This window comes from Equus asinus, chromosome 4 (genome assembly GCF_041296235.1).
Source record: "Equus asinus isolate D_3611 breed Donkey chromosome 4, EquAss-T2T_v2, whole genome shotgun sequence".
Taxonomy (NCBI): domain Eukaryota; kingdom Metazoa; phylum Chordata; class Mammalia; order Perissodactyla; family Equidae; genus Equus; species Equus asinus.
The window spans coordinates 22,818,320-22,832,244 of record NC_091793.1 but is presented as its reverse complement, the minus strand read 5'-3'; the positions used below and the strand labels follow the sequence as shown (position 1 = coordinate 22,832,244).

The 13,925-nt window shown below is 61.3% G+C and overlaps 1 protein-coding gene across 8 annotated transcripts in view; it reads right to left on the bottom strand.

Annotated features, from left to right (window-relative positions):
• Positions 1-13,661, bottom strand: part of KCNJ4 (potassium inwardly rectifying channel subfamily J member 4) — a 28,446-nt gene extending 14,785 nt beyond the window's left edge. For 3 of the 8 annotated variants that reach the window (XM_044779749.2, XM_070506873.1, XM_044779743.2), the window contains exon 1: positions 8,048-9,049. Coding sequence is in view for 1 of the 8 variants with exons in the window: in XM_070506877.1 (XP_070362978.1) it covers positions 8,048-9,110 (1,063 nt within the window). In the remaining 7 variants the exon portion in view is untranslated. Of the gene's footprint in view, positions 1-7,275; positions 7,364-8,047; positions 9,126-13,524 lie in introns of those variants that run through there. The other 5 variants (XM_070506875.1, XM_070506874.1, XM_070506877.1 and 2 more) reach the window with 5 other exon arrangements.
• Positions 13,662-13,925: the final 264 nt, after the last annotated feature.

The window sequence follows — 13,925 nt, the reverse complement described above, 5'->3', positions numbered from 1 at the left end:
CAGTTGCTTGCATACCTCCCATGACAAGGAGCTCACCCCTCCTCAGGCAGCCACTAGAGTGTGGGGAGCGAGGCTCCGCTGTGCTTTCAATGTAGCTGGTGAGTGTAACTCCCTCCCATGGTGGGCTCTCCAGTCCCCTCTCTGTCTCCTGGCCTGTGGTCTCAGGGACCCAGGCTAGCTCTACGGTGAGACCATGGCCCACTCTCTGCCCCGCCCGGTCCCCTCTCTTCCCTCCTGCCCAGTTCCTGTCCCCTGTTTGGGGGGTGGCCCTGGAGCCCAGCCAGAGAGAGGCTCTTTCCAAGGTCAGGTGGCCTGAGGATCTGCAGCTGCACCGCCTGGCACTGGTGCTTAGGCACCCCACCCCCACCCAGGCAGGTCTGGAGGGCTCAGCAGGGAGGTGGGGCGCTGATACCCAAGACAGCCAGAGAAGCAGCATCAGAGCGTGATGGCCAGTGAGCGTGGGGGCTGGGGGCCCGGAAACCTGCCAGGAGCTGCCACGGAGTCACACTCAGGCTGCTCATGTCAACAACAGGCCATGTTACACTCACAGGCTCACGGGATCTTCCCAGCAACCCACAGATGCAGGGGTACAAGCCCACCCTACGGGTCAGAGAATGGAGGCTCAGAGAGGAGGAAAGGCTGCCCAAGGCCACACAGCAGCCGAAGCACATCTGAACATACATCTTCTCTTTCCAAGCCTCAGGCCTCACTGGGACCACCGAGGCCAAAGGAGAGAAGCTCGGAGGGCTGAGGGAAGTGGGCCTCCCTGCCTGTCAGGAACAGGCTGAGACCCTCCGGCCTCAGGGTGCAGAGGGAAGGGCAAAGTGGGAGGCAGGAATCAATTAGCAGAACCTTCTAGAGACGAGTGGGCTGCCCTGGGAGACGGTAAGCTCCCCAACCAGCGAGGTGTGGGGGACTCTGATACCCATGTGTCAGAGTGACTGGAGCCCCCTCTGTCCCCCCATGTCACCCCCAGTCAGGGCCCCTCTAGCTCTGTGCTTTCCTCCTCCCCTGTATGGCCCCACGGAGTTCCCGAATCGCTGACCCGGTTCCATCTGTCCCCCAGGCTGAGCAGCACCTTGACTCTCACAGGGCAGGTGGGCCGGGACCTCTTCCCAGGCCTACTGGGGGCCGGGGGAGGGGGGGCCGGGGAGCGGCTCCTCCGGGGAGTTCGGGGCGCAGGCTGGGAGAGAGACTTCGCTGGGGCATCCCAGAGGCCAGGTGGTGAAACCTGGTGCCAATTCTGCCACTAAGTCGGGGTGGGGCACACTCCCTCCCTGAGGCCTCAGTGTCCCCATCAGTGAAATGAGAGCGATCCCCCACGGTGCACACACCCTTGGCCTCGCTAAGGTCCCCTCTCATCCTTGCAGCCCAGGTGGAGCTGGGTGGGCTCCAGGAACAGATGGGGCAACAAAAGGAAAGCGCCAGGCACACCCCCCATCACCACAGATTATCCCCATTTCACAGAGGAGCAAAGAGAGGCTCCCAGGAGGACACGGACCTGGTCAAGTTTATGCGGGGGAAGTGAGTGGTGGAGCTGGGATCAACCCCAGGCCTGCTGCTGCCCCTCCCCCTCTCTCCAACCTGGGGATTTTCCTGGGAGAGGGCGTTGGAGCCATCTAGGTTTCCTCTCCTCCAAACACCACAGACACAGGGGGTGTCTGAGAGAGAGGGGGACAGGGTGTCTGCAGCCCTGGGGGTGTGGGGCAGAGGAGTCAGGAGGAGCCCTGGGCTCCAGTCCAGCCACAGCGCTGCCCCCAGCTCTGGGTGACCTTGGGCAAATCACTGTGGTCTCTGGACTCAGTTGCTCCGTCTCCCAGCAGAATGCAGGAGAAAAATCAGACACGGGGCAGACTGGGGCCAATGGGGAAAGCTGGGGAGCATTTTCTCCATCGTCCCAGGCCCAGGGAGCACCTCTGCCCAACTGCACCCCTGTGCCCTGCCCTGTCTCCCCTCTGCCCTTCTGGAGGCCCCCTGCTGGGCCCACCTGAGCAGGCCTAGACCAAAGCTCCCAGCTGACAGGTCACCATGACAATGCCACCTTCTCCCCACAGGGCTCCCGCTGGGGTCGGGAACACCAAGGACCACGAGGACCACCTTTCTTGGAGGCCCCTAGGGATCCTCTCCTTGACCTGCCAATGCCCCTCATGGGCACCTCACCTCCCCGTCCCCCTGCGGCTGGATGTTCCAGCTGCTGTCTCTAGCGCTGGCCAACAACTGGCCAGGTAGCCAGAGGGAGGAGTGGGGGATCTGTCACAGGGACAGAGAGGGGAGGCCCAGGCTGGGAGAGATGCACCCTCCCTCCTCCAGGAGGCCCAACGGAGGCTGGGACGGGGCGCAGAGGTCAGACAGAGGTCAGACGGCTGCCAGAGGACCTCGGCAAAGGCTTGCTTCTCGCGAAGCCTCGGTTTTCTTATCTGAAAAGTGGGAGTGATGGTCCTCACAGGGTGGCGGGAGGGTTAAGTGAAATTGTGAACATAAGGCCCAGCACAGAGCCTGGCCCCCGGGGGCCTGTCCCCCTTCCTGCACAGGACCCCTGAGGAAAGCTCTCCCCGCCGCCAAGCAAAAGCACTTCTATCTGAGCAGCTCACATGTGTGCGTGTGAGAGAGTGTGTGTGTATAAGAGTCTGAGTGTGCAAGTGTGTGTGTTGGGAAGAGGCGAGGCACGGGGATGCAAAGGGAGGAGGCAGGGGCCACAGCCCAGCATCCCTCTCACCCATCTGCCCGGCCTGTGTGTCCTGAAAAAGAAGAGGCGTCTTGGAATCAGGCAGAGCCCACCAGTTCAGATCCGGTCCCAGTCACTTTCCACCTGCTTCCAGCCAATCACTCCCCCTTGCCGAACCTCAGTTTCCCCTTCTGTCAACAGAGAGAACTGCAGATGCCCCACATCTTCCGGGGTCTCCACAAGGACCAGACGGCGGGCTGCAGGGGAAGAACTGGCCCAGGCCTTTGGGAGCGGGGCGCCGAGACCCAGAGCAAGCTGGAGCCCGAGCCCCCCTGCCCCCCGGGCTGCACCCCACCTACCACCCCGTGAGCGCCCGTGTGCGCGCCCGCCGGCAGGAGCGCGTGTGTGACTCAAGGTCTATTCATAGCTGAGCTCCACCAGCTGCGGCGTCACAAGCAGAGGGGCCTCAGCCCATATTATTATTTCAATTACCATCTGAATTAAAAGTTTGAGCAGCGATCAGCCCACGTAGCGAGGGGAAGAGGGAGCAGGAGAAAAATAAAGATGAAAAGGAGAAGAAGGGCTGCGCCCGGAGATCTCCCCACACCCCGAGGAGGGTCGAGTCCCCGAGGAGGCTGAAAGGTTATGCCAACCCCCAGGATTTCTGCCTGTCCCTTGCCCAGGGCCCAGGGTCCTAGTGGGGATGGGAGGAGCACTTTGAGATGACAGCCCAATGGCAGCTACTTTGTGGAAATAGATCATTCGGTCCAGATTCTTGGTCACATAGATGGACATACCAAGCTCAGAGAGGGTGAGGAACTGACCTAAGGTCACACAGCGAGCCACACCCAAGGCTGCTGGCTTCAAGACACTCTCTGGTTTCCCCTGACCTCACAGGCTGTATAACACTGACATCTGTGGGTGGCCCTGGGGCAGGACCACGGAGGACAGAGGTGGACCTGCTGTCCCTGCTGGTTTCCCTTCCTGTTCTCCTCTTGCTGTTTCTGAGGCTGATTCCCCACCCGCAGCCCCAGCCTAGAGCCAGTACTCTCTCAGTCAGTCCTCCGCCAAACCACCCAGCAGTCTGCACCCCCAATCCCAGACCTCAGGCCACCATCAGCCCAAATGCCCCTCCTTGCCCACTGGTGCAGGGGACAGAGCCCAGGCCCCAATCTAACTCTCTGGGAAGGTCGTTCTTTCTCTCTGAGCCTCAGTCTTCCCATTTGTAAAATGACTTCTCTCCTTGGGTGCATGACTAGATCTGTGTCTTCAGAATGGGGCCCCCAGAGGATCCCTGAGGGGGTGTCATGCTGTGGGGGCGACAGACCATCTCCTGCCAAGCCGCAGCCCAGGGGAGGGACGTTTTCCACTCTTTTCCCAAGGAAGTTCCAGCCTGGCCCAGCCTCAAACCCAGGCTCTTCCACTCCCCTGCTGTGTGACCTTGGGCGGATCACACAGACTCTCTGAGCCATGGCTCCCCCATCTGTAACACGGGGACGGCAATTCGACATTGCGGGGTTGCTCGGAGGATTAAATGAGAAGGGATTTGCAAAAAGCTCCTAGCCCAATGTCTGGGGTGACAACGTGAGTTTCCTTGCTGGGAAGTGGGTAAGCGATGGGCGCTGCTTCTCAGCTCCTCCTGGGGATATCAAAGACTCCTGGGATTTTGGAGGTGGGGATGCCATTCAACCTCACACATAAAGCAAGAGTCACCGGGTCAGGATCCCTGGCAGGTACTCATCTGGTTCTGTTTGAATAGCTCTGGGAATGAGGAGCTCACTATTTCACAAAACATGCACCGATGTTCCCCATCCTTCTCCAACTCCAGCTCTAAGAATCTTCTAGAAGGGGCCATAATCTTCCAGCTTACCCCCAAATCCAGCCTGTCCCTGCCTGGGACTGCCTGAAACGGGCTTTAAAATGAGCCTGAAAGGGAACTCTTCAAATAGAACAAACGAGGGGTGGGACTAATGCCCAGGCATGGTGGGGAGGGGGAGACAGGGAGCAGGAAGGGACAAAGGAGGAGGCCAAAGCGAGAAGTTGGCACTCAAAGCTCCTGGGCCCTGTCCGGGCTTGTCCACCATGTTCCACAAGGGGTGTGTGTCCGCCTGTCCACTTCCAGGCAGGGCTGGGAGCCAGGAGCCCCGGGTTCAGGCCTCGGCTCTGCTCCCTCCACCCCCAAACCATCTCTGTGACCTTGAGGGGGGCGTCCACTTCCCTCTCTGGGCCTCAGTTTCCACCTTTGCAAAATGAGGGCATCAGAGCAGTGATTTAAGCTCCAAGCTTTCCGTCTGAATTGAGACACTGTCCTACTGCCCCCGCCAGTGGCTGGGTTGGCCTGCCCCCCACCCCCAGCCCAGCGTGCGGGGAGCCACGGGGCCTCCGCGGGTCTGTGGTTTCAGGGCCAGAGACCCTGACTCTTCCCCTGTCCCGCTCTTTCACGTTCAGTACCTCTTTCACGTCTGGTGCCTTGGAGCACTCCAGCGTCCCCATTTTATAGGTGAGGTGACGGAGACATAAGGAGGCAAAGTCACTTGCTCAAGGTCACAGAGAGCCATTCAAGCTTCAGGACTTCTCCTCTGTGCCCAGGGGAGCAGTGGGACTCAAGGGTGTCTGTTTTCAGGAGAGTCACAAAGATCTGCAGTGGCCAACTGCTCTCTATACACATGTAGACTCTGCACGGGGTGGGGGCGAGGGGCCGCCCAAGGTCACACAGCAAGGCAATGACAGATCCGGGTCCTGAACCCAGGCTCCTTGCCTCCCACGCCCTACCTAGCCAGGGGGATGGCAGCATGGTCTGGCCTCCTGCCCCAGCCTTGGGATCTCCCCAAGACTGGAGCCCTTATTCTGCCTCTAGGCCCTGCTTGGCTGCTCCCAGAAGCCCCCGACACCTGGGACTGAGGCGGGAAGAGTGAGCAGGAAGACAGGAAAGAAAGTTGAGGGTTGGCCGCGTGCCCCCAGCCCTCTGTCCCTCCCTCTCCTCGTGCAGGGGGAGCGGCGGTGATGTAATGCACTCGGCTTTGGTCCCGGTGCCAATCTCAGAAGAGAGACGACAGATTGCGTGAGCCAAATTTGGCATCCTAGGGGGAGAAGCACGAAAAGTGGAGATGTGGAGGAGAGGAGCGAGCGAGGAGCCTGGGGAGGCGCAGGAGAAGCCCCCTGCCCAGCAGACCCTGAGTCGCCTCCCCTCCTTCCACTCTAGCCTCCACCCGCCCCACCTCGCCAGCCCACCTGGCCTTGGGGCCTCCCCTCCTCACTCTAAGAGACCAGCTAGGCTACTCCCCGGCCCCTCCAGCCCCCCAGCACACCGCTCCAGCTCCAGTTCCCACCGCCGCTAGTCTCCTGGTTACCATGTTGCTGGTTGTCATGTCGCTTACATGTCCTCGTGACTCAGTGGTCCCCTCGGAGGGGCCCCCTCCTCCTCACACCCCCCTCAGCACTCGCCCCCGCCTCCCCCAGATCCACATTAAGAACCAGCCCGCCCTACAAGCCTACACTGTTCCTCCTCCCCTTCCCTCTTATCCTAAGCTGAGAAATCTCGCAGCATCTCCCAGAGCCACTTCATTCTCCGTTCCGCAAATGTCTGTTAAGAACCTACTATGCTCCAGGATTGTGCAAGCTGCTTTCAGAGATCTTTAAATCATGCAGTAATCCAGAGAAGTCAATACCATCATCCTCACTCTCCAGTTGAAGAAACTGAGGCTCAGAGAGGTCAAGCCAGCTGCCCAAGGTCACCCAGCAGAAACTCAAGGCCAGCTCTGTGTGTTCCCAGTCACCCCAAAGGCTGTTTCTGGGAGAGGAGCTTCCTTTTCAAGGGGAACCCAAGGGTTCTTGAGGAATAGCGTCCAAGCCTCAGATCCTCCCTCTAATTCCTGGATGATTTTCTGCTTGGCTAGCCGTCTATTTCAGACCATCTTCTCCCTGCCCATCAGCTAGCCATCTTCCCAAAGGTAAAATGAGTCCTTACTCCCATCTACTTTCCCCAGGCTCACGCGAGCCCAGGGCCTGCCTTGGAGGTCAGTGGGGCAGGCAGTGGTGTCCTCATTCCTCATAGGGAAGTTGAGGGTCACAGATGAAAATGTCTTGCCCAGGGTGCTGGTTCCTCAGGTAGCTGAGCTGATTTCTAGGAGCCTGAATGGAGGATATATGAGGCCCACTGCCCCGTGTGGAAAACCCCAGAAAGAGCCCTTCCTCCTAGTGGAGAACAGAATGGAATGTTCTAGGCTCAGCCCTCCAGGCTCCGATTTGGATATGGGTCAGCTCAACGGCCAGCAGCCTTCGCTCCTGCCATGTTGCACTTCAGCCTCACCCCACTATCCTCCTCCACCTTCTGCTCCCCTCATCCCAGGCCAAGCTGGGGCCACAGTGTGGCTCTCAGGTCCCCAAAGTCCTGCCAACAGCCCCTTAAAAGTCCAGAAGCTCTGGAGGTCATAGGACTGGATGTGGGGAGAAACAGAATAGAGATTTTACACTTACACACACATGAACACACACAGAGGGCCCGGTTTCCCTCTGGCCCTTGCCTGCATGGCCCCCGGGCACCCCTCCCTCCCTCAGCTCCCTGTTCCTTCAACCTGATGCACGATGTCCTGCACTCTGGAGGCCCTCACCTGCCGGCTCTGCCAGGGGCCCTGCCTCTAGTCTCTCCACGCTCCCGCCTGCCATCTCTGCGTCCTTCCCCATCCTGGAGCCTGGGCCCTGGGGGCAGAAGTAGGATGTTGATGCCGGTGGGGGACACTCAGCACGCTGCAGGGGAAGTTTCCCTGCTCCAGGTTGTTCCGACCTCTTTCCTTGGGGATCCCTAGGGAGGGAACGCGGTCTGCGCCTCTCTCCACAGCGCAGCCTCCACCTCCGGGAACTGTGAGCTGCCTCACTGATCGGCTCCCCGTCCACCCCTTCTAGGGTCATCTGGCCCAAAGTAGGTGCTCAAAGACGAGAAGTGGGATTTTGTCCTCTGTCAGATCGCAGGACCATATGCAAACAGGCTGCAGTTGGGGAGATGGAAAGGAGACCCCCCCCCCTTGCCACAAGTCACCTGCCTTGACGCTCCTCTGAACCGAACCCAGCGTGACAACTGGGGGTGGGTGGAGGCAGGCGAAGGTCGTAGCCGGGGCAGGAGGTCAAGGCCCCTTCCACCCACCTCTCCCCTCCTTCCTGGCCGCGCAACCCAGACCTCGACGCTCCCGACGGACAGACGGACAGGGCTCCCCAGCTCTGGAGGAGTCGCCGGACCGCGCTGAACGCGCGCCTGGCAGCCAGAACCCGGGCGGGGATAAGGAGCTCAGCGGGCGCGGCCAGAGCTGCCGGCCCAGGACACACAGACACGCACGCGGCCGGACAGACGGACGGACAGCGCCAGCGGCGGGCGCGGGCCCGGCTTACCGCGGGGCGGAGGGTCCGACGAGTGTCCGGGAGGCGGCGAGCGGGCGCTACATCCCACGGCGCGGTCGGGCGGGCGGCGTCCGGGCGGGGAGAGGGGAGTCCCGGCGCCCCCTCCCCGCGAACTCGGCGGGCCGGCCCCTCCCCCGCCTGCGGCTCTGTCCGCGGGTCTCCGGGTCCCCGCGCCTCGGGGCCGTCCCGCGCCGCTCCCCGCGGGCCGCCCAACTTTCAGCGCTGACCCGCGCCGCGCCCTCGGCGCCGCCTGGGCGTCAGCATCGTGGGCCCGGCCGGGCTCAGAGCGCGGGGCTCCGGGGGCCCATGGCGCTCGCGCCCCCCGCCCACCCGCAGGCGCCTGCCCTCCGCCGCCCTCCGCTGTCCCCTCGCTGTCACTCCGCGCTGTCCCCCGCCCTGCGCTCCGCTCCCTGGCCGGCTGCGCTCGCCTCCCGCCCCGAGACCCCTCGGCCGGCGGCCCGGGCTCGGCCGCCACCTGCCGCGCCTGCCCCCTGGCCTCTGCCCCGCGGCCGGTCTCTGTCTCTCTCCCAGTGTCTCCGTCTCTCCCTGCGGGGTCTCCGTCTCCGTCGCCCTCTGGGTCTCTCCCCTGCCTCCCTCTGCCTCTGCCCGGTCTGTCTCCCTTGCGCGTCTCTCTCTGTCTCCCTGCCCGTCTCTGCCCCTCTCTCCCTCCCACTCTCGGTGCGGCCCCGCTGTCTCGGACCCAGGCCCCGCCGCCGCGTCCCCGGCTCGCCCGGGAGCCCGAGCTCCCGCCGCCCGCGGCGCGCCGAGAACTCCCAACTCGCCGCCCGCCGCCCGCTTTGCCAGACTTTCGCCCCTCCTCACACGTGACCCGCGCCCCACTGCGGAGGCTGCGCCCCAGCCCGGGAGCCCCGGGGGCCCGCGGGCCCTGCCCTGCCCTTGTCCCGCGGCCCAGCCGGGCGGCCACGCCCTGCCACCGGCCCGTCGGGCGGGGCAGGGGCAGGGGCAGGGGCTGGGGGCTGCGCGGCCCCGCTCCTGCCCCGGATCCTGCCCGGGTTTTCCTCCTCCCTGGAGGAGCGCTCCTCCCAGAACCCATTCCGAGAATCCGCTCCCGGGTGTTCCAGCCCCCAGGGGCAGGTGGAGAGGATCCCGGGAGGGCAGCGGTGGGAGAGGGTCGGCGCCGGGTGCGGTGGCGCCGGGCCACTCCCCTCCGCGGCGCCCTTCCCTCCACACGCACCCCGCTCCGGGAGACGCAGGTGGCCCTGCTGGAGGGACTTCACAATCACCGAGGCAGCACCGCCCCATTTTACAGACTGTGAGACTGAGTACCAGAGAGGGTCACAAGTTGGCCCAAGGCCACCCAGAGGTGGCAGAGCCGGACCAAACCCCAGTCTCTTGTTCTCTGCGTCCCCATTACTCCCAAGTGACCTTATAAGGGAGGATGGCGCCCTTCTCCCTGCCCTGAGTGTGCCCAGGTCTAGGCCCCACACTCGGGACTGTGGGGAGAAGACCCCAGCACCCCACAAGGGGCCAGCCACTTCCGTGACCATCCTGTCACCTCACTCCAACGCCCTGAGGAAGCGGGAGGCAAAGCACTCCTCCTCCAGTGTGGCGGGATGAGCGAACACCTGCAGTCAGATAGCCAGAAGAACTTCCCTGGGAGCCTGGCCATCTTTGACTAGCCCCAGTTTAGAGAGGGAGAGACTGAGGCACCCCAAAGCCAGATTGCGAACTTATGGAATATGAAGTCTCCTCCAGCTCCTCCTTCAAGCTGACCCCCCAAAGATGCCTCCAACCCGGGAACCACAACACACGAACCCCGTGAGTGTCTCCCTTCCCCGCAGACCCTCCCCCAGAGGATGCAGTCCCCACTTCTCTGTAAGGTGTGCAATCAGGCCCCGCCGTACCCCACACCCCACATACCCACACATGCACCCTGATTCCCACAGGTTCCAGAACACACCAGATGCTCCACACCTCTCTGCCTTTGCATGTGCTGTTCTTCCTGCCTGAAATGCCCTGCCTCCTTCTCTGCCAGAGAATTCCTGCTGCTGTCCAAGTCCAGCCTCCTCACGCCTCCCCTGGGAAGGCCTCCTGAGGCCCCAGCAGAAGCCGTTCATCACCCACTCATTCATTCATGCAGCCCTGGGCACAAGTTTGGTTCACGTGAAGTGGGCTTGGGAGTCAAGCCAACCCGGGCTCGAAAGCACTTAGGAGCTGCCTGACCTTCAGCAAGTTTTTTATTTAATCTGTCTGTAAAATGGGGACCCTAACCGTCCCTCCCTTCACAGGGGCAGATCCAGTGAGGTGGATGCACAAGAAATGCACAGCTCATAGTAAGTACCCAATAAACCTGACCGTCCCGTCTCAGTCCTGCCTTCAACACTGCAGATGTCCATAGTGCGCACCCCATTCCATGCCCTTCTTCCTCATTGCCTTGCTGGGTCCTCACAGGCCAGCAGCCAGGACTGCTGTTCTGTTGCATGAACCCTCGGTGTGTGAATGGATGGGGGAGCTCAAGCAACCCGAATGCCAGGGCAGCAGTAGATGTGGGCCCGGTGCCTGTCACCTTCCCGTGGATTCCAAGCCAGAGGGTGCAGGGGAAGCAAATGGCCTGTGGTCTCTTCCCCTGGCCAGAGGCCTCACCTGGTGGCTGCCCTGAGAGTGTGTGGTGCCGGGGAAGGAGGAGGGGCGGGAAGGAGGAGGAGATGCAGACAGGCGCGTCTGTAGACCCAGAGCATGTGCTTCTGTGGAGTCAGACCCGACGCTAGGTCACTGCGCACAGGTTTTAAGGAAGGGGTGGGGGCTCTGGGGCAGTGACTTCTGGGAGAGGGGAGGAGGAGGCCTGGTGGCTGTGATGTCACAGGGAAAACATCTGGTGATGTCACCTTGGTGGGCCTGGGGCTGCAGCCTGGGGCCCCCACTGCTCATCTCCCGTAAGCAGGGTCCTGCGGAGGCTGAGGGTGGACTGCGAGGAGGTGGGGGAGAGGCAGAAAGGGTGGTTCCAGGCAGGGAGAGGTTCACGGACCCCAGGAAAAAGAGTTCTTTCTCCACCATCCAACCCCTGTGTGACTCTCGGCATGGCAGCTCGCCTCTCCTCTCTGGGCCTCAGTTTCCTCATGTGTAAAGGGAGGATGACCCTTTGAGGGGCTGTTCTGAGGATGATCAAAGACTAAAGAAAGAATTTGATATTGTCCATCCCTTCCAGTGTTCGAGTGGCTGCTAGCCCTAGGCGGGGCGGGGTGGGGAGGTAGGGGGAGGGATGTGAGACAGGTGTGGGGGCTGGGGGGAGAAGGCTTGCGTGTCAGAACCTGGGTGACCCTGGGCAAGTTGCTTGACCTCTGTGGACCTCAGAGGCCTCTTCCGTAACAGGATAGTCTGGACTGGGTCCCCAGAGGGCACATAGACTTTGTCATCATCTAACACAGAAGCCCCCCGGCTGGAGCGAGGAGATCTGGCATTCCTTGAGCAGGTCCTCTCAGCCCACCCTGTCCTAAGCCGAGAACTCTATGATGTGGGCGCTTGTTACCGATGGGGAAACCGAGGCACGGGTTGTATTGTTATGTGGGTGGTCTGGCCTGGGTGGCCAGGGAAAACTCTCTGGAAGGGTGAGACACTCTGAAGTGTGATGGAGAATGATGGTAAAACTTTCGCCCATCTGTACGTTTTGCCAAAGCTGCCTGCCCGTTCTCCATGCTCCCATTCAATCCTCGCATCGCTCTGGGAGGTGGAGACTCTGACCACCCCTAGTTCCGGGCGGGTGTGGGGGAAGCTGAATGGGGGAGTGGAGAGAGGGCCTTGCTCAGGTCACTCAGGGAGTAAGCTGGGTCCGAGTCCGAATTTGACCAGCTCCTAGTTTCTAGGGAAAGGTCATCCCAGGCCAGCAGAGCACTCCCGGACTGGCTCACTCTGGGAGCCCAGTCAGGCCTCCCTGGTCCCACAGGGGCCCTGAGAGCCTGTGCAGAGGGCTGGGAGGGCCGGAGGGGAGGCGGACTTGGGCCAGGCAGGTGGGACAGCAGGGGAGGGGACTTCAAAATACCAGAGTCATAGAGCCCAGAGGTTTTTGGCCAAGAGAGTTTCTTAAAGTAGACCAGCCCATTCTACAGATGGGACAAACTGAGGCAGCCCAGCTGCTTAGATAAGAAATTAGACCAGGACACAGCTGGCCTGCCTCAGAATGCTAAAGTCCCAGCAGCCCTGAGGGGTGAGGACCAGAAGTGGGGAAAAGGGCACTGGGGGTCCAGCGAGCCAGGACCATCCCAGCAGGCTGTGCCCTGGGGACAGAGGACTGTAGGGGTCTCTCCCACCCTCTGTTCCCCCCTCACTCACCCCCCAGCACTCAGTAGTCACCAGGGTGGAATATTTTAGCACCTATAGAAAAACCGCCACAGACGGCCGTGGCAGCTGTTGCTAAGGAGACGCTCCCAAAATAGCCCCCCTCCGCCAACCTTTCCTGCTGCTGCTCCTGCTGTGGGGAGGGGAGGAGGCCAGGCGGGGAGGGGGTGGCACACGAGCCCTGGCCCCAGGTTCACCCACCCTCCCTGGCCCCTGATGCCCACACTGGCCAAAGACCCAGGCAAGTCCAAGACCCGGACAGCCACAGGTCTGCAGAGGGGACAAGAGCTAGCCTGAGCATGGCTGTGGCCTCAACCACAGTCCTCAGCTGGGGAAGAAAGTCACTCAGATGAGGGGAGAGTGAGGAAAAAAGAGCTTTTGCACCCAAGACCCCCAGCACGCTCCCACACATGCACAATCACAGACCTCCCCCTTTTACACATCCACTTGTGCACATCACACGTACAAACCCACAAATGCCCACCTAGATATTCATATACACCATGAAAGACACAAATAGACGCATGGGTAAACACATATGCCACAAATACACAACACACACCTGCGAACACACACCGCACAGCCATAAATACACACATTTACATACACATCCTTAAATACTCATTCCAAGTACACACGCACACACACACACACCAACGTATATACAACTTCACAGTACACGAACGCACAACTGCCCAACGATGCCCAGCATGTAGCATTCAAAGGGCATTGAGTGAGTTACCCGTGGGCTCTGTCCAGGGCCACGTCCTGGGACCCCCAGACATCCTCACTTAGCGGGAACTCTGCTATCCAGCACAGAGTGGAAGATTAGCAGGTGTACAGAGGGTGGGTGGAGGCTGATGTCTCTGTGGACCCCTCTAAGTGGGTGGTCTGGGGACCAAAGGCTCGCTGGTGCCCAGGAGAGCTGCCCTGGCCCATTCCTTCAGAAGCAGAACATGGGGGGAGGGAACTCCCGCCTGCAGACTGGAAACCTCTGGACACAGAGCATTCGGAGCCTCAGGTTCACGGTGCAGCTGGTTCTTACCAAGGCTGCACTTGGGGCTGGGGTGATGATGAGGATAAGAAGGCAACAGAGTGACAACGGTGATGGTCCTTGACACGTGCACAGCACTTTACAGTTTATAAGCCGCTTTTACACTCGCTATTTCACATACTTGGTAACAGCTGCTCTGAGGTTGGTGGTAGTGTCCCCATCTCTGAGACCCAGACAGGAGAGGGGGCTTGAAGACCACACAGCAAGTTACTAGCAGGGCTGGAACCAGAACACGAGGAGGTGCCAGCTCCAGTCCTACGTGCCTTCCGCTCGGCTGCGCTGCGCAAGCTGGGAAGCAGGCCACGAGGGCTCCGCTTTGGCCCTCCTTTCGCCCCATGACGTTGGGGAGCAGCCAAGCCCTCCATCTCCCCACCTGGAAAGCTGAGAGTGAATCCCCAGGGGTGCATTCAAGCGGCAGTTTGTGGCCACAGTCAGGGCTGGGGAGGGGTGCTTGCCGGCTGCCCTCGGAAAGCCAGCGCAAGGACGAAGGGCGCCGGGCCGCCCCCCTCCGCGCCTGGCCGG